Below are 25,693 nucleotides of genomic sequence, written 5' to 3' on the forward strand. Positions count from 1 at the left end.
AAGATCAGAAACATCTGGAAATTGGTTGAATGAAAAAAAAAGATGGTTAATTTCTGCAAATTACTGGTGAAAATCAACAGCAAATGTGGAGAGGAATAAATACACAACGTTTAGGCCGAGCTCCCTTCAATATGCTTAGCCTGTGAACTCTTCTGCTTATTTGCTGCCTGAACTGCAGAGTTCCTCCAGCATTGTGTGTGTGTGGGTCTTTGTATTTCCAGCAACTGCAGAATCTGTTACATTTGTAAGAGGATTGTACTTTGGCATTAGATACACGGAATACCTGTTGATATTGAGCAAATCGTTTATGGGATCCGCTTTCTGTGTTAAAACAGCTACTGGGTATTCTACACAAAAAAAAACTGAGGTCTGGACATGGAACCGAAGCTTGCCGGAACTTTTAATGGCACCGTGATTACCCAGAAAGCTCGGCATAACAATTTTCGCCGTCGCGGAAGCACCGATCAAATGCGCAGGCGTCAGGGTTGATGTTTGTTCCCGAATATCGCGCATGCGCGCAGTGCAGTAAAGGCCTCGGAAAATCGGCTCCAGGTAAGAGACAGTTTGCTGGTGGGGTTTTCAACACCGAATTCGGGATAATTATTGTGAGCTCCGGATACCGTGACCCGTAATCCCGGGACAGTCCTGTTCTCTTCCCTCTCTCTCTCAGCCCCACGACCCGTACACGGGCCCCGGGGAGCTTCCGGCTGGTGAGGGAATGGGAACCGATGGATCTCCCAGACAGAGCTGGGCTCCAGCTGTCTAAATGCAAGGATTGGGAACTCGGAGAAAGGGAACAAATCTTTTAAATCACCTTTGTTCTACCTCCTATCACAAACGAGAGAAAATCTGCAGATGCTGGAAATCCAAGCAACACACACGAATTGCCGGAGGAATTCAGCATTAGTACTCTTCCTTGGATGCTGCCTGGCCTGCTGAGTTCCTCCAGCATTTTGTGTGCGTGTTGTTTCTTCTACCTGCTCTTGTTCTGGACTTTTCTACTCGTGAGAACACGGTTTGACCCACTCTCTCTGGGTACATAATTATATCAAACACTTTTGTCCTGGGCAACAAGTAGCTTTCACATCACAAATGTGCCGGACAGACTACTGCCTTTCCCTTCATATTCATTGGCATTGCCATCAATAAGCTCAGCACCGACAGTCACCTGGGAGGAGGGTTCAGGGGAAATATTTATGTACAATACAGAAACTGTGTGTATTGTGGTGATGCAAAAGTTGCTGGAGAATTTGCAAGTGGGAGGAAGTGGAGTGATATTTGGAAATCTGACTTTTAAAAGTGTCATTTAGCAAGCAAATCAGATATGGATGGTGTGCAAAAGCTGGAGTGAGAAAATTCTTCCTCACCCTGTACAGGCCTGCTATGTAGGTTGTGTGAGAGTGCAGATGAACTTGATCAAACCCAGAGGATAACAAAGTTCTTATTGACAGTGATTTACTAGCTGTTAAAATGAGTACCTCTATTTAAAGTTCAGTGTGCACATATTGTTGTCACTGGGTAAAAATTGCACAGCACAAGATTTTTTGGCACACCGCTCATTACAAATTAGATGGGACATTGGTGGGAAGGTGGGGAGACTTCAAGTGTCCTTGACACGCTCACCTGCTAGGTGTGCGTCCAGCTGCAGCTTGTAACCCTGCACGTTAGGGAGTTTGAGCTGGAAATGGATGAATTCCAGATCATTTGGGAGTTGGAGGCCGTGATGGATATGACATGAGGAGAGGTGAGTTACACCCAAGGTGCAAGACACAGGAAACTGGGTGAGAGTCAGGAAGGGGAATGAGGTTAAATAGCCATTGCAGAGTACTCTTGTTGCTATCCCGCACAACAACAGGTGGACCACTTTCGGAACTGTTAGGGGGGATTACCTAGCAGAGGAATTTCAAAGGGCTGATAGGGGCTTTGTTAGTTAGGGAATTAAAACTAGCAGAGGTCTAATATCCTAGTGGTGAGGCTTGCTAGCTAGTGCTAGTGTGTGGCAGGGGTTGGTGGTTAAATTAAAGTTGCAGGCGGGATTGGAGCCAGAATGGCAGAACAGATGGGTGGAAAGGGTGAATTGAAATGACTTATATCCTTAATATACATGAAGAGTAGAAATATTTACATTAATTCTCCATCTAAATGTGCAATGTGTAATTTCTAGTAATCTATAATAAATAGTACAGTCATTATAACATAGTAATACAATTTCATCAGTATGAATTAATCAGTCTGATGGCCTGGTGGAAGTAGCTGTCCAGGAGCCTGTTGGGCCTGGCTTTTATGCTGCAGTACCACTTCCTGGAGGGTAGCAGCTGGAACAGTTTGTGGTTGGGTAAATCGGATCCCCAATGATCCTTCGGGCCTTTATACGCACCTGTCTTTGTAAATGTCCTAAATAGTGGAAAGTTCGCATCTACAGATGCTCTGGGCTGTCTGCACCACTCTCTGCAGAGTCCTGCGATTGAGGGAAGTACAGTTCCCATACCAGGCAGTGATGCAGCCAGTCAGGATGCTCTCAATTGTGTCCCTGTAGAAAGTTCTTAGGATTTGGGACCCCATCCCAAACTTCTTCAAGCTTCTGATGTGGAAGAGGTAGACAGCCACATACCACACAGCCGGTGTGCACAGACCAGATGAGATCCTCGGTGATGTTCATGCCGAGGAACTTAAAGCTGCTTCCTCTCTCAACTCCAGATCCATTGATGTCTCCATTCCTTCTGTAGTCCACAACCAGTTCCTTTGTTTTTGTGACATTGAGGGAGAGGTTGCTTTCTTGACACCCAGACAGATGTTGTTCAGACAAAGTCAGCAATCAAAAGGTTGAGCATGGTATGATGAATGTGCAGAGCTGTGTTTTTCACAATGCAAGAAGCATCGTAGGAAAGTCAGATGAGTACAGGTCATGGAATCATGATATTGTAGCCATTACTGGGACTTGGTTGCATCCAACAGTCTGAGGGATTTAGAGGAACAAATTTGTAGAGAGATTGCAGACTATGCCAAGAAACATATGTTGATATCGTAAGTGATTTTTAACTTTCCAAATATTGACTGGGCCTCCCATACTGAAAAAGGACTAGCTGAGGTAGAGTTTGTCAAATGTGTCCTTCATCAATACGTAGAATTCCCAATGTAGAACTGTGCAAAATGCTATTCGGAAATGATCCAGGGCTAGTGACAGAAATTAGTGTATGGGAACACTTTGTATCCGGTGATCATAATACCATGAGATTCCAAGTAAATATGGAAAAAGAGAGGTCTGAACCACAGGTTGAGATTCTAAATTGGGGAAAGGTCAATTTTGATGGCATCAGAAAGGATCTGACAAGTGTGTTTTGGGAAAGGCTGTTTTCTATCAAAGGTGTACTTGGTAAGTGGGAGGCCTTCAGAAGTGGAATATTGAATGTGTAGAGTTTATATGAGCATGCCAAATTGAAAGTTGAAAGGTAACTGGTGCAGGGATCCTTGGTGTTCAAGAGATATTAAGGACCCGGAGATCTTGTTCCTCTAAATGCCTCGGACTGTTGGGTGCTACCAAGACTCATTAATGACTGCAAATCATAAATCAATGTCCTGAGCATATCTGATTTTCTTTTTAGTTGTCTTCTGTTGGTTTTAAAAACTTTCCAATAGCTTTTGTTGTATTATTTGCCCTCTCTTTGGCCTTTATGTTGACGTTGGCTTTGTCTTCTCATTTCAGCCACGGTTGTGTCCTCCTGCCTTTCCAATGCTTCTACTTCTTTGGGATGTATCTATCACTCAGCTCCCGAATTGCTCCCAGAAACTCCAGCCATTGCTGCTCCATCGTTATTCCTACCAGTTTCCCCTTCCAGTCAAGTTTGGCCAGCTTCTCTGTCATAGAAGCATGGAGAAATTCTGTGCAGAAACAGGCCGTTTGTCCCCTCTAGACAATGATGATAATATTTAAGATGTCAAATGCAACCACCTGCACCAGGACCATCGCCCTCCATACCCCTACCATCAAGATACCTATCCCAGCTTCTTTTAAATGGTGAAATTCAGCTGGCATGAACCACTTGTGCTGGCATCTCATTCCACACTGTCACAACCATTTCAGTGAAGAGTTTTCCCACATATTCCCCTTAAATTTTCACCTTCACCACTTACCCATGACCTCTGGTTATAGTCCCACCCAACCTCAGTGGAAAAAGCCTGTTTGCACTTACCCTCATAATTGTGTATACCTTGAACAAATCCTCAAAGCAATGTATAATTTCCTTGTTTATGTTCAGAGCCGTTTTTACGTGTATAAGATGATGAGAGGCATTGATCGTGTGGATAGCCAGAGACTTTTTCCCAGGGCTGAAATGGCTAACACGAGGGGGCACAGTTTTAAGGTGCTTGAAAATGTGTATCAAGGGGATGTCAGAGGTAAGTTTTTCCACACAGAGAGTGGCGGGTAAGTGGAATGCACTGCCAGCAATGGTGGTAGAGACGGATACAATAGGGTCTTTTAAGAGACTCTTCGATAGGTACATGGAGCTTAGGAAAACAGAGGGCTATGCGTTAGGGAAATTCTAGGCAGTTTCTAGAGTAGGTTACATGGTCGGCACAACTTTGTGGCCTGAGGGCTCTGTAATATGTTGCAGATTTCTATGTTCTATGTTAAACAGTGAAACAACATTGGCTGTTCTCCAATCCTCTGGTTCCTCCCCCTGTCACCAAGGATGATTTAATTATCTCTGCTAGGGGCCCCGACAATTTCTGCACTTACCTCCGGTAGAGTCCGAGGGAGCACCTTGTCATGCCCTGGAGATTTATCCACCCTAATCTGCCTCAGGATAGCGAACATCCTCTCTTCTTTAATCTGTACAGGGTCCACGATGTTAATGCCACTTTCCCACACTTCCATAGACTCTGTGCCCATCTCCTGAGTAAATAGAGATGATCTTCCCCATCTGCTTTGGTTCCAAACATGGATTACCATTCTGGTCTTTCAGAGAACCAACTTTGTCCCTTGCAATACTTTTGATCTTAATGTATCTCCAGAATCCCTTAGGATTATCCTTCATTTTTTCTGTGAGGGCAATCTCATGCCTTCTTTTAGCCATTCTGATTTATTTCTTATTTGTTCTCTTGCATTTCTTATACTCCAGGAGAACCTGCCTGCCTATCCCTGTTATGCAACTCCGTTTTGTGCTCCACCAGGGTCTCAATATCTCTTGAAATACAGTTTCTATCTTTACCTTTTATTCTGACAAGCACATACCTGCTTTGTACTTCCAAAACTTCACTTTGAAGGCCTCCCATTTACCAAGCACACCTTTGCCACAAAGCAGCCTGTCCCAGTCCACAGTTGCCAGGTCCTAGTGTCATAATTCCAGGTGTTGATCCATGCCCTGAACACATCCGCCTTTCCTACGCTGCTGCTTGTATTGAAATATACAGGGCTCAGCATATTCACTGCACCATGCTCAACGTTTTCATTCCTGACTTTGTTTGAGGACAGAACAACATCTGTCTCCACAACCTCTCTACTATCTGTTCTGTTATTCAGGCTCCCATTCACCCTACAACTTTAGTTTAAATGTCCCCCCCCACTACCCCCACCTCTCGACATGCAGCTCTATCACCCCTTTGGCTTTCATCTCCCAGATCAATAAAAAGGAGGTGCATACCAGGTACAGGAAAATAGGAACAAATGGGGTACTTATGAAGTTTGAGCCTCAGCTGTGGCAGCGTGTTTGTGTCTTTGAGCAAGGCACTTAGCCACACATTGCTCTAGTGTCTGTGCGAGGAGTGGCGCCCCACACAGACTTCCAACCTGCACCTTGTAAGGCATGAAAATGCCCGACGCGGGCCTCTCATGGCCTGAGTCGATGTTCCTTCCTTCCTTCCTATGAAGTACAGGAAATTCAAGTGAACACTTATGAAAGAAATAAAAGAAGGCATGGTTGCCCCAGCAGACAAGGTTTAGGAGACTCCTCAGGGATTCTGCAGACATGTTAAGAGCAAAAAGGTTGCAGGGAAAATATTAATCCTCTGGAAGATCAGAATGATAATCCATATGAGGAGACAAAATAGATGGGGGAGATATTTTTTTGCATCCATACTTACACAGGAGATGGACACAGAGTCTACAGAAGTGAGGCAAAGCAGCATCAACTTCATGGACCCTGTACAGATTACAGAGGTGGAGGTGTTTGCTGTCTTAAGGAAAATAAGCGTGGATAAATCACCAGGGCCTGACAAGTTGTTCCCTGGGACCCTGCGGAAGACAAGTGCAGAAATTGTCAGGGCCCAAGCACGGATACTTAAATCATCCTCAGTGACAGGTGAGGGACTGGAGGATTGGAGGACAGCCAATGTTATTCCGCTGTTCAAGAAAGGCTCTTAAAAATAAACTCAGAAATTGTACGTTGGTGAGCTTAACACCTGCAGTGGGAAAGTTATTGGAACGTATGTGCAGGAACCAGATATATAAGTATTTGGATGGATGTGGACTGATTAAGGATAGACAGCATGGCTCTGTGCATGGTTGGTCATGTCTAGCCAATCTTATCGAGTCTCACGAGGAAGTTATCAGGAAAGTGGATGAACTCAAAGCACTTGACAAAGTCTCATATGGGCGTTTGGTCAAGAAGGTTCAGTCACTCAGCATTCAAGATCAGATAGTAAATTGGATGAGACACTGTCTTTGGGAGAAGCCAGACTGTGGTAGCAGATGGTTGCCTCTCTGACCGGAGGCCTGTGACTAGTGGTGTGCCACAGGGATCAGTGTTGGATCTGTTGTTGTTTGTCATTTATATCAGTAATCTGGATGATAGTGTGGTTAACTGGATCAGCAAATTTGTGGCTGACACCAAGATTGGTGGTGTAGTGGACAGCAAGGAAGACTATCGTGGCTTGCAGTGGGATCTGGACCAGCTGGGAAAATGGTTTGAGAAATGGGAAATGGAATTTAATGAGACAAGTGCGAGGTGTTGCACTTTGGTAGGACCTAGAATTACACAGTGAGTGGTCGGGCGGTGAGGAGTGCTGTAGAAGCAACGGATCTGGGAATACAGGTCTATAATTCACTGAAAGTGGTGTCAGAGTTGAATAGGGATGGAAAGAAAGATTTTGACACATTGGCCTTCATAAACCAAAGTACTGAGAACAGGAGATGGATGTTATGTTGACATTGTACAAGACAATGTTGCAGCCTAATTTGGAGTATTGTGTGCAGTTTTGGTCACCAACCTACAGGGAAGATGTAAAAGAGGTTGAAAGAGTTCAGAGAAAATTCAGAAGGATGTTGCCACATCTGAAGGACTTGGGTTATAAGGAAAGAGTGAACAGGTCAGGACTTTATTCCTTGGAACATAGAAGATTGAGGAGCGATTTGATGGAGGTATACCACAATTAAGAGGGGTATAGATAGGGTAAATGCAAGCTGGATTTTACCACTGAGATTGGGTGGGACTATAACCAGAGGCCATGGGTTAAGGATGAAAGGTGAAATGCTAAGGGGAAAATGAGGGGAAACTTCTTAACACAGACGGTCATCTGGGTGTGGAGTGAGCAGCCAGCACAAATGGTGTATGCGAGTTCGATTGCAACATGTTAGGGGTTTGTATAGGTACCTGGATGGTAGGGGTATGGGAGTAGAAAGTTTAAATAGCTCGACAGCAACTAGATGGGCCAAAGGGTCTGCTTCTGTGTTGTACTTTTCTATGACTCTGACAAGAACCTTAAATAATACTAACATTCACTCTATAATTCCTTTTAACAGCTGTGCAGACTAACCATACATCTGAGTAGGAGATATTTACTAAAATATTTGCTAAAACTGTGGCACTTTAAATTAACAGTACATACAAGAAAATCCCAGCTGCACGTCAACAAAGGCTATTTGTGTGAGAGTGTTTCAGTTACTGTGGGGCCAGGAACCCATGCAGCTCAGTGTGAACAGGGAATAATACCAAGGGAGAGAGTCAAGCTGAAACAGGTGACAGATTGGAGATGGCAGAAATGCCCCATTCCTATCGAGACAGGAAGAACATCAGAGAGTTTGATGGTCATTTCAGATACCAGCACTGTGCCCAGTTAGAAGAAGATTTCTCTCTCCAACTTTGGTTGAACCTCACTGTAACAATGTGATGTCAGTTCACGTCTTAGCGACTGAAGTGATCTCATCTGAAATGTTGTCCTTCAGCCATTGATGGATTTTGTAAATCTTTTTACAGGTTAAAAATGACAAGAAATTTGTCTCTGGGAATCTCGAACACAGCACGCCAGTTTTGCTGTCTTTGGCCAGATATTTAAGAAGTGGAGCAAGGGATTCACTCAGTCATCCTACCTGCTCAGACTGTGGGAATGGATTCACTCGTTCATCTCAACTGAAGGTACATCAGTAAGTTCACACTGGGCAAGGCCATTTGCCTGTTATGTGCGTGAGAAGGGATTCAGTCGGTCTTCCAACCTGTGGACATACCAGTCAGTTCTAACTGGGCAAAGGCAGGTCATCTGCTGAATTTGTGGGGAAGGATTCACTCGGTCATCTGACCAAATGGCACACGAGCGAGTTCACACCGGGGAGCGGCCGTTCACCTGCTCAGACTGTGGAAAGGGATTCACTAAGTCATCCACCCTACAGAGTCATCAGCGAGTTCACACTGGAGAGAGGCCGTTTACCTGCTCAGACTGTGGAAAGGGATTCACTCAGTCATCCGGACTATTGGTACACCAGCGTGTTCACACTGGGGAGAGACCGTTCACCTGCTCGGACTGTGGAAAGGGATTCATTCAGTCATCCGGACTATTGGCACACCAGCGAGTTCACACTGGGGAGAGACCGTTCACCTGCTCGGACTGTGGGAAGGGATTCACTCAGTCATCCGGACTATTGGTACACCAGCGAGTACACACTGGTGAGAGACCGTTCACCTGCTCGGACTGTGGGAAGGGATTCCATGGATCATCCGACCTTCATAGACACCAGCGATTTCACACTGGGGAGAAGCTGTTCACCTGCTCAGACTGTGGGAAGGGATTCACTTTATTACATCACCTACAGAGTCACCAGCGAGTTCATACTGGAAAGAGGCCGTTCACCTGCTCAGACTGTGGGAAGGGATTCACTCAGTCATCGGGACTGCTGGCACACCAGCGAGTTCACACTGGGGAGAAGCCGTTCACCTGCTCAGACTGTGGGAAGGGATTCACTCGTTCATCTGATCTGCTGGCACACCAGCGAGTTCACACAGGGGAGAGACCGTTCACCTGCTCAGACTGTGGGAAGGGATTCAGTCGATCATGTGATGCTCTTAGGCACCAGCGATTTCACACTGGGGAGAAGCCAATCACCTGCCCAGACTGTGGGAAAGGATTCACTTTATTACCTGATCTATGGAGACACCAGTCGGTTCACACCGGGGAGAGGCCGTTTACCTGCTCAGTCTGTGGGAAGACATTCGCCCAGTCATCCGACCTACAGAGTCACCAGAGAGTTCACACTGGGGAGAAGCCGTTCACCTGCTCAGTCTGTAGGAAAGGATTCACTCAGTCATCCACCCTACAGAGACACCAGCGAGTTCACACTGGGGAGAGGCCGTTCACCTGCTCAGAATGTGGGAAGGGATTCACGCAGTCAACCCACCTACAGAGTCACCAGAGAGTTCACACTGGGGAGAAGCCGTTCACCTGCTCTCAGTGTGGGAAGGGATTCACTCAGTCATCTAACCTTGTGACACACTACCGGGTTCACACTGGGAGAAAATTTCAATAAGCTTCATGCTGGATATTTGTCCATCAACGTTGCTGAATGCAATTTTGAGAGTGACTGTCAGTGCTGAACTCTGCAATTATTGCTGCTGCTCACCACACCCAGTTCTGCACCCTGGTCACTGGGCATGGGAGGAGTTTCTTCTGCTGCATATTCACCTTTAATGGGACTGGAGTTTAATATTCTGGATTTGTGACATATAAATCAGTTCTATTTTAAACTCTGTCTCCGGTGAATTTATGACACACCTAGTGTACAGTAGAGAGTCGACTCAGGCTGGCTCGACCTGACCAGTGATTCTGTTCCACGACAGTCCTTTTCAATCCTCCCCTGTTGTTCCCCTCTCGCTCTCCCTGTGCTGATGGGTTCCAATCAGTCACCACTCTGTGGGTGAAGAGGTTTCTCTTGAATTCTCTGCAGACTGAAGAAGTCGAGCTGACTGCAGTTCTGTCTGAGATGTTCTTCGCCCCTCTAATCTCTGGACTGAGGAAGAATGACATTGGTAGTTAACCTCCTTAATCATGACTCACTTCCACATTACGGGTCATTTTCTCTGCTTCTAAAGGGTTGTTAGGAAACACCCCTGGCCTCTAAAGACTGAAAGCAGAATGGGAAACCATCAGTTGGATGTTCAAGGGAGCAGGGTCAGGAACCAGAGGCAGGTCTGCACAGGGCAGAGTTTGGGTCTGTGGACGATAGTCGGGGTAAGAAAGTATGATGAGGAGAAGGGAATCAGCAGCAGGACGTGGCAACAAATGTCAAGAGTAGCAACATTTGGAAGCTGATTGACAGAGAAAATTTTTCTGTTTTCTGACTGATGACACAAACAATATCTGTGGTGAGGTGCTCCACTGGTCGAGGAAAACGTGTTGAGAATGGTTATATCTAGTGTGGGAGCCATTCCTGCTTGTTTATCCTGTAATATTATATTTGAATGGTTATTATGGATTGTCCTATCTGAAATAATGTATTGATTATCATATAATTTGTAAGATTTGACTCTAAAACTGGATCAGGCTTGAATTTATGGTGCCTTAATGAAGTGATGGAGGGCATTGATGAGTTTGTATTTTAAAGCAAGATTTTGGTGAATGATATTTGCCACTTGATTGTACCTTTGTAATTAATCAGATTGAGTTAAACTGCTGCAGGATCCTGAGACGTGTTGGATTGTGTCTGGTTTGTCTTGGCATTTTCTGCATTTACTGCCTTGTTTGTTTGTATTTCATGTACTTTTGATTTTTTTTCCCTTTTGTTAACCACCTTATCCTGTATTTCTGCAAGGAACCCCTCTGTTTCTGGGAAGAGGTCTCCAACTCTCAGTCAGGTGCTCGATGCTTCCTTGTCACCATCTGGTCTGCTCAGATCATTGGGATGTCTCCCAAGGAGGGTCATACTCGTTCCACTGGTTAATGTTTTCTTCCATAGTGATGATTCATTTTTCTGAGTTGTCCTCTCATTGAAGTTTTCTGGTCTGTATTTCTTATCACGATGGCATAGACACACCTGGAGTGCTGAATCCTGTTCATTTCTGATGAAAATATATACTTAGAAATTTTATACTGTTGTGTGATTTCTTTTTCATGTGTGTTACTCCTCTAGCTCCCGTCCAAGGTAGTGTTAATCTAAGTGGGTTTGAGCGTAAATAGTCTTTTCTAAAGTTCTTACTTATCTTTGTAAATTTTACTGATTGAAGTGGCAGCAAGATATTTTTATTAAAAAAAGTCAATGTCGGTTTTGATGGAAGTGTTTATTGCCTTTGTTGTATTTGTTAACAACTGAGCTCTGTTTGGCAGGTTTTTTTAAGCCTTGAACTAAATTTTGTCAAAGGTTTTCACAATTTCACACTACTTTCTATTTTCTTTGCTTGTTGATATTCCAGATACGTGGGTGTCAAGAGTCCCGATGAAGGGTCTTGGCCTGAAATGGTGATTCCCATCCATAGATGCTGCCTGACATGCTGAGCTCGTCCAGCAATTTGTGTGTAGTTCTCCAGATTTCTCGCATCTGCAGGTCCTCTTGTTTCCAGATACTTATACATTTCTTGAAAGAACAAGCTGGTACTGGGGTTGTGTGGCTTTTTTACTAAAATATTAAACAAGATCATTAGAAAGAGGTGGCATAAAGTTGGAAGGTGCAGAATCTGTGGGTAGAATTAAGGAATAGCAAATGTACAAAAAAAATCCCTGATGGGAATTGTATAGAGACCCCCAAGCAGTAGTGAGTATGTGGTCCACAAATTACAATGGGAGATAGAAAGTGCGTGACAAAAGGGCAACGTTACAATAGTCATGGGGGATTGTCATGCAGGTGATTAGGAAAATTAGGACGGTGTTGGTCTCAAGAGGAGGAATTCCTAGAATGTCTACAAGATGCTTTTTTAGAGCAGCTGGTGGTTGAGCCCACTTGGGGATCAGCTATTCTGGATTGTGTGTTGTAATGAAGCGGAATTGATTCGGTCACTTAAGTTCAAAGAACCCTTAGGGGCAGTGATCTTAATATGATCAAATTCACCCTGACATTAGAGAAGGAAGAAGCTAAAGTCCGATGTGGAATAAAGAGAATTACAGAGGCATGAGAGCAGAATTGGTCAAAATTGATTTGAAAAGAACATGGGCAGGGATGAAAACAGAGCAGAGATAGCTGCAATTTCTGGAAGCAATTCGGAAGGCACAGGATATACAAATCACAAAGAGGAAGCAGTATTCTAAAGGTGAGGTGACAAAACCGTGGCTGATCAGAGAAACCAAAGACAACATATAAACCAAAGAGAGAGCATGGAGCAAAAATTACCAGGAAGTTAGAGGATTGGGAAGCTTTTAAAAACCAACAGAATGCAACTAAAATAAATAAGGGAAAAGATGGAATACATAGGTGAGCTAGGCAGTAATATCAAAGAGGATACTAAATTTTTCTTCAGGTACATACAGTGTAAAAGAGAGGTGGAAGTGGATTTCAAACCACTGGGAAATGATGCTGGAGAGGTATTAATGGGGTGGGGGTGCAAGGTGATGGCAGATGAACTGAATAAGTATTGTACATCACTCTTATCTGTCGAAGACACTGGCAGGAATATGAAAGTCCCAGATGTCAGTGGTCAGAATGTGTAAAGTTACGTTACTCGGGAGAAGTTTCTTGGGAAACAGAGATGGTCTGAAGGTAAATAGATCACCTGGACCAGATGGTGAACACCCCAGAGATCTGAAAGAGGTGGCTGAAGGGATGTGGAGGCATTAGCAATGATCTTTCGAGATCTTACCCCCACTACCCGAAATGTCCTCTCCTCACCCACCCTCCCAACTCCAGTCCTGTCCCCGCTTGCAGGGCAACAGTCTGCCGGTGTTTGCCCCCCAATGTGGTGAATCGCCACCACCGTGGGCTCAGACATTTCCACAGATGAGCCCCTCCTGTCCCCACCGGGACAAACATCCTGTCCGCCCCCTCTCTCACCGTCTTCATCCTCTCCCTCCCCGGGGAACCGGCATCAAACCGACGGGCCAAGCGGTCTCCTCCTACCTCTCAGCGATACATCAGACTCCGGCCGCAGGAGACGCTTCACAAACGCCCCAACTTCCCTCGGAGGGAAATGGAAATAAATCAGAAAGCGGACATTTACTTTCAGGTTTATCCCGCTTTGACGGAGAGATCGGACACGGGGTCAGCGGGGGTAACGCCCTCTCGGCCGGTCCGCCTTCGCGACTGGGTGTAACCAATGATTGACATCGGTTCGCACCAATGGGAATAGCCTGACGTCACACATGGGCCCTTTTCCCTTCCAAACAAGTTTGGCCAGCTTCTCTGTCATAGAAACATGGAGAATTTCAGTATGGAAACAGGCCATTTGGCCCATCTAGTCAATGCTGAAAAAACATTTAAGCTGTCTAATCCACTGGGACCATCGCCCTCCATACCCCTACCATCCAGGTACCTATCAAACTTCTTCGAAATGGTGAAACTGAGCTCATATTGACCACTTGTGCTGGCATCTCATTCCACACTCTCACAACCATTTCAATAAAGAGCTTTTCCACATGTTCCCATTAAATTTTCACCTTTCCCATTTACCCATGACCTCTGGTTGGCATCCCACCCAACCTCAATGGAAAAAGCCTGCTTGCATTTACCTTATCTATATTCTCATAATTTTGTATACTTCTAACAAATCCTCAAAGCAGTGTATAATTTCCTTGTTTATGTTTAGAGCCTTTTTCAGGTGTATAAGATGATGAGGGGCATTGATCGTGTGGCTAGCCAGAGGTTTTTTCCCAGGGCGGAGATGGCTAACACGAGGGGGCATAGTTGTAAGCTGCTTGGAAATAGATACCGAGTGGATGTCAGGGGTACGTTTTTTTACACAGAGAGTGGTGGGTGCGTGGGATGCACTGCCGGCTATTTGCGTGAGAATGTTTCAGTTACTGTGGGGCCGGGAACCCATGCAGCTCAGTGGGAACAGGGAATAATACCAATGGACAGAGTCAAACTGAGCCAGGTCACAGATTGGAGATGACAGAAATGGCCCATTCTTATTGAGACAGAAAGAGCATCAGAAAGTTTGATGGTCATTCCAGATACCAGCACTGTGCCCAGTTAGAAGATGGTTTCTCTCTCCAACTTGAGTTGAACTTCACTGTAACAGTGTGATGCCAGATCACACCTTGACAACTCAAGTGATCTCATCTGAAATGTTTTCCTTCACCCATTGATGGATTTTGTAAATCTTTTCACAGGTTAAGAATGACAAGGAATTTGTCTATGGGAATCTCGAACACAACACATCAGTTTTTCTGTCTCTGTCCAGATATTTAAGAAGTGGAGCAAGGGATTCACTTGATCATCCTTCCTGCTCAGATGTGGGGAGGGATTCACTCGATCATCTGACCGACTGACATGCCTGTCATTTTACGTTGGGGGGAACCCGTTCATCTGCTCAGACAGTGGGAATGGATTCAGTCGGTCATTTCAACTGAAGGTACATCAACAAGTTCACACTGGGACAAGGCCATTCACCTCTTCTGTGTGTGAGAACGGATTCAGTCGGTCTTCTCGCCTGTGGACACACCAGTCAGTTCACACTGGGCAGTGGCTGGTCATTTGCTGAATTTTTGGGGAAGAATTCACTCAGTCATCTGACCTAATGGCTCACCAGCGAGTTCACACCAGGGAGCGACCATTCAACAGGTTTCTGTTCCATATTATTATATGAAAATCTATCCCTGCCGTTCCCCTCTCACTCTCCCTGTGATGACAGGTTGCAACTAGTTACTACTCCGTGGGATAGGAGATTTCCCTTGAATTTCAGAGAATCATAGAAATCTACAGCACATTACAGACCCTTTGGCCCACAATGTTATGACGACCATGTAACTTACTCTAGAAACTGCCTAGAATTACACTACCGCATAGGCCTCTATTTTCCTAATCTCCATGTACCTATCTAAGAGTCTCTTAAAAGACCCTATTGTATCCGCTTCTACCACCGTTGCTGGCAGTGCATTCCACACACACACCTCACTTTGTTCAAAAAACTTAGCTCTGACGTCTCCTCTGTACCGACTACCAAGCAGCTTAAACCTATGCCCCCTCGTGTTAGCCGTTTCAGCCCTGGGAAAAAGCCTCTGGCTATCCACACGACCAATGCCTCTCATCATCCTACACACCTGCATGAATCTCCTGCATGCTTCTCTCCAGACTGAATAAGACGATGAGCACTCTGTGGTTTTAATGTTCTTCAGGGCTCTGGTCTAAGGTGTTTAAGCTCCTTCTTCCCTGATCTTTTCAACATTTTGTGTCACTCTCACTCATTTCAAAGGACTGTGCCTCTGACAGCTGGGTTGTTGCAATGCACCTCTAAAGTCTGACAGCAGACCAGCGAGTGAATGTTCGATGGAACAGAGTCAGAAACCAAATAATTACCAGCCTGAGTCAGGGCTTTTGGGCTCCGAGAAGAGATGGCCCATAGAGATTACAAGGAGGAGGAGAAAGAGAAATTAGACCAGCAGGATGTGGCTACAAGTGAGAGATCAGAAACATTTTGAAAATGTTTGATTGAAAAAAAAGGTGGTTAATTTCTGCAAATTACTGGAGGAAATCAACATATCAGGCAGCAAATGTGGAGAGGAATAAATGGAGAACGTTTAGGCCGAGTCCCTTCAGCATGCCTAGACTGTGTACTCCTCTGCTTAGTTGCTGCCAGCATTTTGTGTGTGGGCGTCTCTGTATTTCCAGCAACTTTTGTATTTCATATCTGCATTTGTAAGAGGATTATACCTTGGCATTAAATACATGGAATACCTGTTGATATTGAGTCCAGAACAAGGGGCCACAGTTTGAGGATAGAGGGGAAGCCTTTTAGGACCGAGATTAGGAAAAACTTCTTCACACAGAGAGTGGTGAATCTGTGGAATTCTCTGCCACAGGAAACAGTTGAGGCCAGTTCATTGACTATATTTAAGAGGGAGTTAGATATGGCCCTTGTGGCTATGGGGGTCAGGGGGTATGGAGGGAAGGCTGGGGCGGGGTTCTGAGTTGGATGATCAGCCATGATCATAATAAATGGTGGTGCAGGCTCGAAGGGCCGAACGGCCTACTCCTGCACCTATTTTCTATGTATGTTTCTATGTATATTGTTTGTGGGAGCCGCCAACACAAAAAAAAACTGAGCTGTGGATATCGAACTAGCGCTTGCAGAAACTTTTAATGGCATCGTGATTACGCATAAATCCTTGCGATAAAAATGTCGCCGTCGCCGAAGCACCGATCAAATGCGCAGGCGTCAGGGTTGTTGCTGTTAGCGAATATCACGCTTGCGCAAAGTATACAAAAGGCCTCTGATTATTCGGTGAAGGTTAGAGCGGGTTTGCGGGAGGGACAGTCGCTGTGACCCGCAATCCCGGGACAGTCCAGCTCTCTCGTCCCTCTCTCTCTGCCCCACGATCCGTACACGGGTCCCGGGGAGCTTCCGGCTGATGAGGGAATGGGAACCGATGGATCTCTCAGACAGAGCTGAGCTCCAGCTGTCTAAATGCAAGGATTAGGAACTCGGAGAAACGGAACAAAATCTTTTACATCACCGGTTGAGAAAATCACCTTTGTTCTACCTCCAATCACAAACCAGAGAAAAATTGTAGATGTTGGAAATCCATGCAACAGACACAAAACGCTGGAGGAATTCAACATTAGTACTCTTTTCCATAGATGCTGCCTGGCCTGCTGATTTCCTCCAGCATTTTTTGTGTGCTCCTTGTTCTACCTCCTCTGGTGAGAAAATCCTTCATTACCCGCTACAGGCCTGCTACATAGGTTGTGTGAGAGTGCAGATGAACTCGATCAAACCCAGATGAGATCAAAGTTCTTATCGCCAGTGATTTGGTTGCTGTTGAAATGAATACCTCTGTATATAAAGTTCAGTTTTCACATGTTGTCACTGGGCAAGAATTGTACAGCACAAGATTTTTGCAGACACTGGTCATTACAAATTAGAGGGGACATTAGTGGGAAGGTGGGGAGACCTCCAGTGTCCCTGATACCCTCACATACCTGACTCCCTGTAACCCTGCACGTTAGGGAGTTGGAGCTGGAAATGGATGAATTCCGGATCATTCAGAAATCAGAGGGGATGACACGAAGAGAGGTGAGTTACACCCAAGGTGCAGGACACAGGAAACTGGATGCGAGTCAGGAAGGAGAATGAGGTTAAATAGCCATCACAGAGTACTCTTGTGGCCATCCCCCAGGACAACAGGTAGACCACGTTAGGAACTGTTGGCAGGGAATTAGCTAGCACAGGAAAGTCAAAGGGGATTTGTTAGTTAGGGGAACAGAACTAGAAGGGGACTAATATCCTAGTGGTCATGCTTGCTAGTGCTAGTGGATGTTAAACTGAAGTTGCAGGGTGGATGGGAGCCTGAATACCAGAACAGATAGTGGAGTCATTGAAGTGAATTGACTTTATTACTTACATCCTTCATATACATGTGGAGTAGAAATCTTTATGTTCCGTCTCCATCTAAATGTGCAATTTGTAGTAATTTGTAATAAACAGTATGTACATCAGAATGGTCAATATAATATAGAAATACAATTGTATCAGCATAAATATATGAGTCTGATGACCTGGTGGAAGGAGCTGTCCCAGAGCCTGTTGGTTCTGGCTTTCATGCTGTGGTACCATTTCCCGGATGGTAGCAGCTGGAATAGTTTGTAGTTGGGGGTGAATCAGGTCTCCAGTGATCCATCAGGCCCTTTTTTACACATCTGTCAGTGTAAGTGTCATGAATAGTGGAAAGTTCACATCTACAAATGCACTGGGCTGTCCGCACCACTCTCTGCAGAGTCCAGCGATTGAGGGAGGTACAGATCCCATACCAGGCAGTAATGCAGCCAGCCAGGATGCTCTCTATTCTGCCCCTGTAGAAAGTTCTTTACATTTGGGGGCACATTCCAAACTTCTTCAGCCTTCTGAGGTGAAACTGGCATGCTTGTGCCTTTTTCACCACACAGCCGGGATGTACAGACCACGTGAGATCCTCGACGATGTTTGTGCCGAGGAACTTAAATCTGTTTACCCTCTCAACTCCAGATCCATTGATGTCAATAGGGGTTAGCCTGTCTCCATTCCTTCTGTAATCCACAACCAGCGCCTTTGTTTCTGTGACATCGAGGAAGTGGTTGTTTTCTTGACACCAGTCAGATGTTGTTCAAACTTCAGACAAAGTCAGCAATCAAAAGGTTGAGCATGGTGCTTCGAATGTACTGAGCTGTGTAAATCAAATGCAAGAAACATCATGGGAAAACCAGATGAGCTCAGTGCATTGAATTCTGATATTGTTACCATTACTGGGACTTGGTTGAAACCAAAAGTCTGAGGGATTGAGAGGAACAAATTTACAGAGAGATCACAGACTATGCCAGAAACAAAGACTGATACAGTAAGTGATTTTAACTTTCCATATATTGACTGGGCGTCCCATACTGTAAAAGGACTAGATGGGGCAGAGTTTGTCAAATGTGCTCTCAACCAGTAGAATTCTCAAAGTAGAAGTGTGCAATAAGCTATTAGGAAATGATCCAGTGCTAGTGACAGAAATTAGTGTATGGGAAGACTTTGTACCTAGTGATCATAATACCATGAGATTCCAAGTAAATATGGAAAGAGAGAGGTCTCGACCACAGGTTGAGATTCTAACTTGGGAAAGGTCAATTTTGGTGGTATCAGAAAGGATCTGACAAGTGTGAATTGGGACAGGATGTTTCTGGCAAAGGAGCACTTGGTAAGTGGGAGTTCTTCAGAAGTGAAGTTTCGAGGGTTGTATGTGCCTGTCAAAATAAAAGTTTGGTAACTGGTGCAGGGAACCTTGGTTTTCCAGAGATATTGAGGCCCCGGATATTTTGTTTCTCTAAATGCCTCAGGCTGTTGGGTGCTACCAAGACTCATTAGTGACTACAATATTATAATTCCACGCCCTGAGCTCAGCTGACTTTTTTTGAAGTCATCTTCTGTTGGTTTCTAAAAGCTTCCCAATAGTTTTTGCTCTTTTGTTTGCCCTCTCTTTGGTTTTTACATTGGCTTTGGCTTCTCATTTCAGCCATGGTTCTGCCCTCCAGACTTTACAATGCTTCCAGTTCTTTGGGATGTATCTATCACTCACCTCCCAAATTGCTCCCAGAAACTCCAGCCATTGCTGCTCTGTTGTCAGTTTCTACCAGTTTCCCCTTCCAATCAAGTTTGGCCAGCTTCTCTGTCATAGAAACATGGAGAAGGTCAGTGCAGAAACGTGCCCACTCTGGACGATCAGTGAATGGTAATCTATACTGTGAATGGTATCTATAATGTGAAAAAGACTAAGGAGCTGGTGGTAGACCTGAGGAGAGCTAAGGTACTGGTGACCCCTGTGTCCATCCAGGGGGTCAGTGTGGACATGTGGTGGCCAGTGCTATCATGTTTGCTGTTGTGTGCTGGGGCAGCAGGCTGAGGGTAGCAGACACCAACAGAATCAACAACTCATTCGTAAGGCCAGTGATGTTGTGGGGATGGAACTGGACTCTCTCACGGTGGTGTCTGAAAACAGGATGCTGCCTAAGTTGCATGCCATCTTGGTCAATGTCTCCCATCCACTACATAATGTACTGGGTGGGCACAGGAGTACATTCAGCCAGAGACTCATTCCACCGAGATGCAGCACTGAGCGTCATAGGAAGTCATTCCTGCCTGTGGCCATCAAACTTTATAACTCCTCCCTTGGAGGGTCAGACACTCTGAGCCAATAGGCTGGTCCTGGACTTATTTCATAATTTACTGGCATAATTTACATATTACTATTTAACTATTTATAGTTCTATTACTAGTAATTATTTATGGTGCAACTGTAACAAAAAACAATTTCCCCCAGGATCAATAAAGCATGACTATGAATATACGAGGAGGCAAAATAGATAGGGTAGATTTTACATAGCATTCTTGCAGCTGTATTTACTCAGGACACAGATACCCATTCAAACTTCTCATCAATGGTGGAATCGAGCTCACATGCATCACTTGTGCTGGCATCTCATTCCACACTCTCAACCATTTCACTGAGAGGTTTTCCACATATTCCCCTTAAATTTTCACCTTCCCCACTTACCCATGACCTCTGGTTGTCGTTCCACCCAAACTCAGTGGTAAAAGCCTGATTGCATTAACCCTATCCATACCCTCATAATTTTGTATACTTCTAACAAATCCTCAAATCATGTATAATTTCCTTGTTTATGTTTAAAGCCTTTTTTAGGGGTCTAAGATGATGAGGGGCATTGATCATGTGGATAGTCAGAGGCTTTTCCCAGGGCTGAAATGGCTAACATGAGGAGCCTGAATAACAGAACATATAGTGCAGAGTTGTGGAGACAGATGTTGTTCAGACTTCAGATAAAGTCAGGAATGAAAAGTTTCAGCAACTTTAGTTTAATCCCCCACACACAAACACAAACCCACCTTCCACCATGCAGCTCTATCACCCCTTTGGCTTTCATCTCCCAGATCAATAAAAAGGAGGTGCATACCAGGTACAGGTAAATAGGAACAAATGGGGTACTTATGAAGTACAGGATATTCAAGTGAACACTTACGAAAGAAATAAAAGAAGGCATGAGGTTGCCCAGCAGACAAGGTGAAGGAGAATCTTCAGGGATTCTGCAGATATGTTCAGAGTGAAAAGATTGCAAGGGAGAAAATTAATCCTCTGAAAGATCAGAATGGTAATCCATATGAGGAGACAAAATAGATGGGGGAGATTTTTTTGCCATCTGTATTTACTCAGGAGATGGTCACAGGGTCTATAGAAGTGAGGCAAAGCAGCATCAACTTCATGGACCCTGTACAGATTACAGAGGTGGAGGTGTTTGCTGTCTTAAGGCAGATTACCATGGAAAAATCACCAGGGCCTGACAAGTTGTTCCCTATGACCCTGTGGAAGACAAGTGCAGAAATTGGTGGGGCCCAAGCACAGGTATTTAAATCATTCACAGTGACAGGTGAGGTACTGGAGGTTTGGAGCCAATGTTATTCCGCTGTTCAAGAAAGGCTCCAAATATAAACTAGGAAATTATACGTTGGTGAGCTTGACATCAGTAGTGGAAAAGTTATTGGAACGTATGTGCAGGAACTGGATATATAATTATTTGGATAGATGTGGACTGATTAAGGATAGACAGCATTGCTTTGTGCATGGTAGGTCATGTCTAACCAATCTTATAGAGACTCTCGAGGAAGTTATCAGGAAAGTGGATGAAGGCAAGGCAGTGGATGTTGTCTACATGGATTTTAGCAGGGCACTTGACAGAGTCTCATATGGGGGGTTGGTCAAGAAGGTTCAGTCACTCAGCATTCAAGATGAGATAGTAAATTGGATGAGACACTGTCTTTGGGAGAAGCCAGACTGTGGTAGCAGATGGTTGCCTCTCTGACTGGAGACCTGTGACTAGTGGTGTGCCACAGGGATCAGTGCTGGATCTGTTGCTGTTTGTCATCTATGTCAGATATCTGGATGATAACATGGTTAGCTGTATCAGCAAATTTGTGGCTGACACCAAGGCTGGGGGTGTAGTGGACAGTGAGGAAGACTATCATGGCTTGCAGAGCAATCTGGACACACTGGAAAAAATGCGTTGAGAAACAGAAAATGGAATTTAATGCAGACAGGTGTGAAGTGTTGCACGTTAGTAGGAACAAGGTCTTACACAGTGACTGGTCGGGCTCTGAGGAGTGATGTAGAAGGAAGGGATCTGGGAACGCAGGTCCATAGTTCACTAAAAGTGGTGCCCCAGTTAGATAGGGACGGAAAGAAAGATTGTGGCACATTGGCCTTCATAAACCAAAGTACTGAGTACAGGAGATGGATGTTATGTTGACGTTGTATAAGAAATTGGTGAGGCCTAATTTGCACTGTTGTGTGCAGTTTTGGTCACCTACCTACAGGAAAGATGTTAGAGGTTGAAAGAGTTCAGAGAAAATTTGCAAGGATGTTGCCACGTCTGGAGAATTTGATTATAAGGAAAGATTGAACAGATCAGGCCTTTATTTGTTGGAACGTAGAAGATTGAGGGGAGATTTGATGGAGGAGTACCAAAATTATGAGGGGTATAGATAGGGTCAATGCAAGCTGGCTTTTACCACTGAGATTGGGTGGGACCACAACCAGAGGCCATGGGTTAAGAGTGAAAGGTGAAACGTTAAGGGGAAAATGAGGGGAAACTTCTTCACACAGTTGGTCATTCGGGTGTGGAATGAGCAGTTAGCACAAATGGTGAATGTGAGCTCAATCTCGACACTTAAGAGGTATGAGTAGGTACCTGGATGGTAGAGATATGGGAGTAGAAAGTTTAGTTCAGCACAAACTAGATAGGCTGAAGAGTCTCTTTCTGTGTTGTACTTTTCTATGACTGTGACAAGAACCTTAAATAATACTAATATTCACTTTAATTCCTTTTAACAGACCAACCATTCATCTCAGCAGCAAATTTTTATACGGTGTTTAAACTGTGGCACTTTAAATTAACAGTACATAAAAGAAAATCCCAGCTGCAGGTCAACAAAGGCTATTTGTGTGAGAGTGTTTCAGTTACTGTGGAGCCAGAGACCTATGTAGCTCAGTGGGAACAGGGAATAATACCAGTGGAGAGAGTCAAACTGATCCAAGTCACATATTTGAGACGGCAGAAATGCCCCATTCGTATAGAGACAGGAAGAGCAACAGAGAGTTTAATTCCAGATACCAGATACCATTTAATTCCATATACCAGCACTCTGCACAGTTAGAAGATGATTTCTCCTTCCAACTTGGGTTGACTGTCACTGTAACAGTGTGATGTCAGATCACACCTTGGTGACTAAAGTAATCTCATCTGAAATGTTGTCCTTCACCCATTGATGGATTTTGTAAATCTTTTTACAGGTTAAAAACTACAAGGATTTTTTCTATGGGAATCTTGAACACAACACACCAGTTTTGCTGTCTCTGTCCAGATATTTAAGAAGTGGAGCAAGAGAACCACTCGATCATCCTTCCTCCTCAGACTGTGGGGAGGGATTTACTCGATCATCTGACTGACTGGCACGCCCATCATTTTACACATGGGGAGAGGCCATTCACTTGCTCAGACTGTTGGAATGGATTCCCTCAGTCATCTCAGCTGAAGGTACATCAGTAAGTTCACACTGGTCAAGGCCATTCACCTGTTCTGTTGGTGAGAAGGGATTCAGTCGGTCTTCCCACCTGTGGACACACCAGACAGTTCACACTGGGCAGAGGCTAGTCATCTGGTGAATTTGTGGGAAGGATTCACTTGGTCATCTGACCTCATGGCTCACCAGCGAGTCCACACTGGGGAGAAGCCATTCACCTGCTCAGAATGTGGGAAGGGATTCACTCGTTCATCCACCCTACAGAGTCACCAGCGAGTTCACACAGGGGACAGGCCATTCACCTGCTCAGACTGTGGGAAGGGATTCACTTTGTCATCTCAGCTACTGAGCCACCAGTCAGTTCACACCGGGGAGTGGCCATTCAACTGTTCAGACTGTGGGAAGGGTTTCACTTGGTCACCCGACCTACTGGTGCACCAGCGAGTTCACACCGGAGAGAGGCCGTTTACCTGTTCAGTCTGTGGGAAGAGATTCACTCGGTCATCCGACCTACAGAGTCATCAGCGAGTTCACACTGGGGAGAAGCCGTTCACCTGCTCAGAATGTGGAAAGGGATTCACTCAGTCATCCAACCTACAGAGTCATAAGCGAGTTCACACTGGGGAGAAGCCCTTTACCTGCTCAGACTGTGGGAAGAGATTCTCTCATTCATTTCACGTACTGACCCACCAGCGAGTTCACACTGGGGAGAAGCCGTTCACCTGCTCAGAATGTGGGAAGGGATTCAATCAGTCATCCACCCTACTGAGTCACCAGCGACTTCACACTGGGGAGAGGCCGTTCACCTGCTCAGAATGTGGGAAGAGATTCACTCGATCATCCGACCTACTGAGTCACCAACGAGTTCACACTGGAGAGAAGCCTTTCACCTGTTCAGAATGTGCAAAGAGATTCAGTCGATCATCTGACTTACAGAGTCATCAGCGAGTTCACACTGGAGAGAAGCCGTTTACCTGCTCAGAATGTGGGAAGAGATTCACTCGATCATCCACCCTACAGCGTCACCTGCGAGTTCACACTGGGGAGAAGCCGTTCATCTGCTCAGTCTGTGGGAAGAGATTCACTCGATCATCCACCCTACAGAGTCATCAGCGAGTTCACACTGGGGAGGGGCCGTTCACCTGCTCAGACTGTGGGAAAGGATTCACTCAGTCATCCCAACTACTGGCACACCAGTCAGTTCACATTGGGGAGCGGGCGTTGATATGAATCTCGAGGTTTCATTTCCTGTGGACTGTCATTTTAGGGGAGAGAGAGAGAGAGAGAGAGATTGAGAAGGTGAATCAGTCTGACTTGTAGCTTGTTTACATCACTCGCAGCTTGTTTAGTTTTAACCGAGGACACAGACACTCAGAGTCAGACAGAGACAAAGGAGAAAAAATGGAAGGATCGAAAGAAGGGAACTAGTGGCCAAGGGTCACTGTTTAGAACTTTCCTATGCCCACAAGGGTGGGTTAATTATTGATTCAGTGAACATCGAATGTCTGGTTATCACCTCATTTGATCCATTGGAGTGGATCGGATTTGTGAAGACCACTTATGTCTTATGTGCCTGGGTATGGTCTGGTAATTCACTTGAAGATGATACCCCTTGTGACAAGTCCCTTTCGGTGATAATTCGTACGTGGATTTAGAACGACAAGGATAAAATCTACAGCGACTGTTCTCTTGTTTTACCACCGTGGAACCTATGGAATTTGACATAATTGCCTTGTCTCGACATTTACCCTGGATTACAAATATCTCTCTCTCATCAACTATTCCATGGATGAACTGAACTTTCATACTTTACCATCTCAAGACCCTATCTCAATAGTTTGGGAGTTATATTTAAATATATATATATATATACACACACACACACACACACGTAACACTGTTCAATTTTGTTTATCTTGTTTTAGTTACTATCTTATAAGTAGATACTAATAAAGATAGTGATTTTAACATCAAAACCAGACTCCAGGTGTAGTCTATTGCTACTGGTTTGTTTCTAAAGCATTACGGTTTGTAACAAAATTGGGGCCTGCGTCCGGGATATGAACAAATTTGGGGGCATATTGATTATCAGTTTCATTGGGGAAATCCCTTTTGATTTATTTGTGTGTGAAAAATCAGCAGCAATGGATGTTGATAGATTTCTGCAAGCGCCAACCTCTGAAGCATTAGAGGATGCCAGAAGGATTGAGTTGTTGAGTCTTGCTAAAAAGTTAAAACTTGGAAAGGTGAAATTGACAATGAGGTCACAGATGCAGAGGATAATAACTGAGCATTGTTTATCC

At 44.8% G+C, this 25,693-nt stretch overlaps 1 protein-coding gene across 2 annotated transcripts; it reads left to right on the top strand.

Annotated features, from left to right (window-relative positions):
- The first annotated feature begins 478 nt into the window (after positions 1-478).
- On the top strand, positions 479-25,693 carry LOC140206827 (uncharacterized). 2 transcript variants are annotated; one of them, XM_072275069.1, is made up of 5 exons: positions 479-552; positions 8,193-8,351; positions 11,613-11,743; positions 14,458-14,908; positions 23,161-25,693. In XM_072275069.1, exon 5 carries the CDS (start codon positions 23,568-23,570, stop codon positions 24,618-24,620), a length of 1,053 nt encoding a protein of 350 aa, XP_072131170.1. In that variant the 5' UTR covers positions 479-552; positions 8,193-8,351; positions 11,613-11,743; positions 14,458-14,908; positions 23,161-23,567; the 3' UTR covers positions 24,621-25,693. The 2 variants fall into 2 exon arrangements, with proteins under 2 accessions (XP_072131170.1, XP_072131171.1); XM_072275070.1 differs by lacking the exon at positions 11,613-11,743 and having other exon boundaries at positions 8,193-9,724; positions 14,646-14,763; positions 23,545-25,693.

Source organism: Mobula birostris, chromosome 13 (assembly GCF_030028105.1).
Source record: "Mobula birostris isolate sMobBir1 chromosome 13, sMobBir1.hap1, whole genome shotgun sequence".
Taxonomy (NCBI): Eukaryota; Metazoa; Chordata; class Chondrichthyes; order Myliobatiformes; family Myliobatidae; genus Mobula; species Mobula birostris.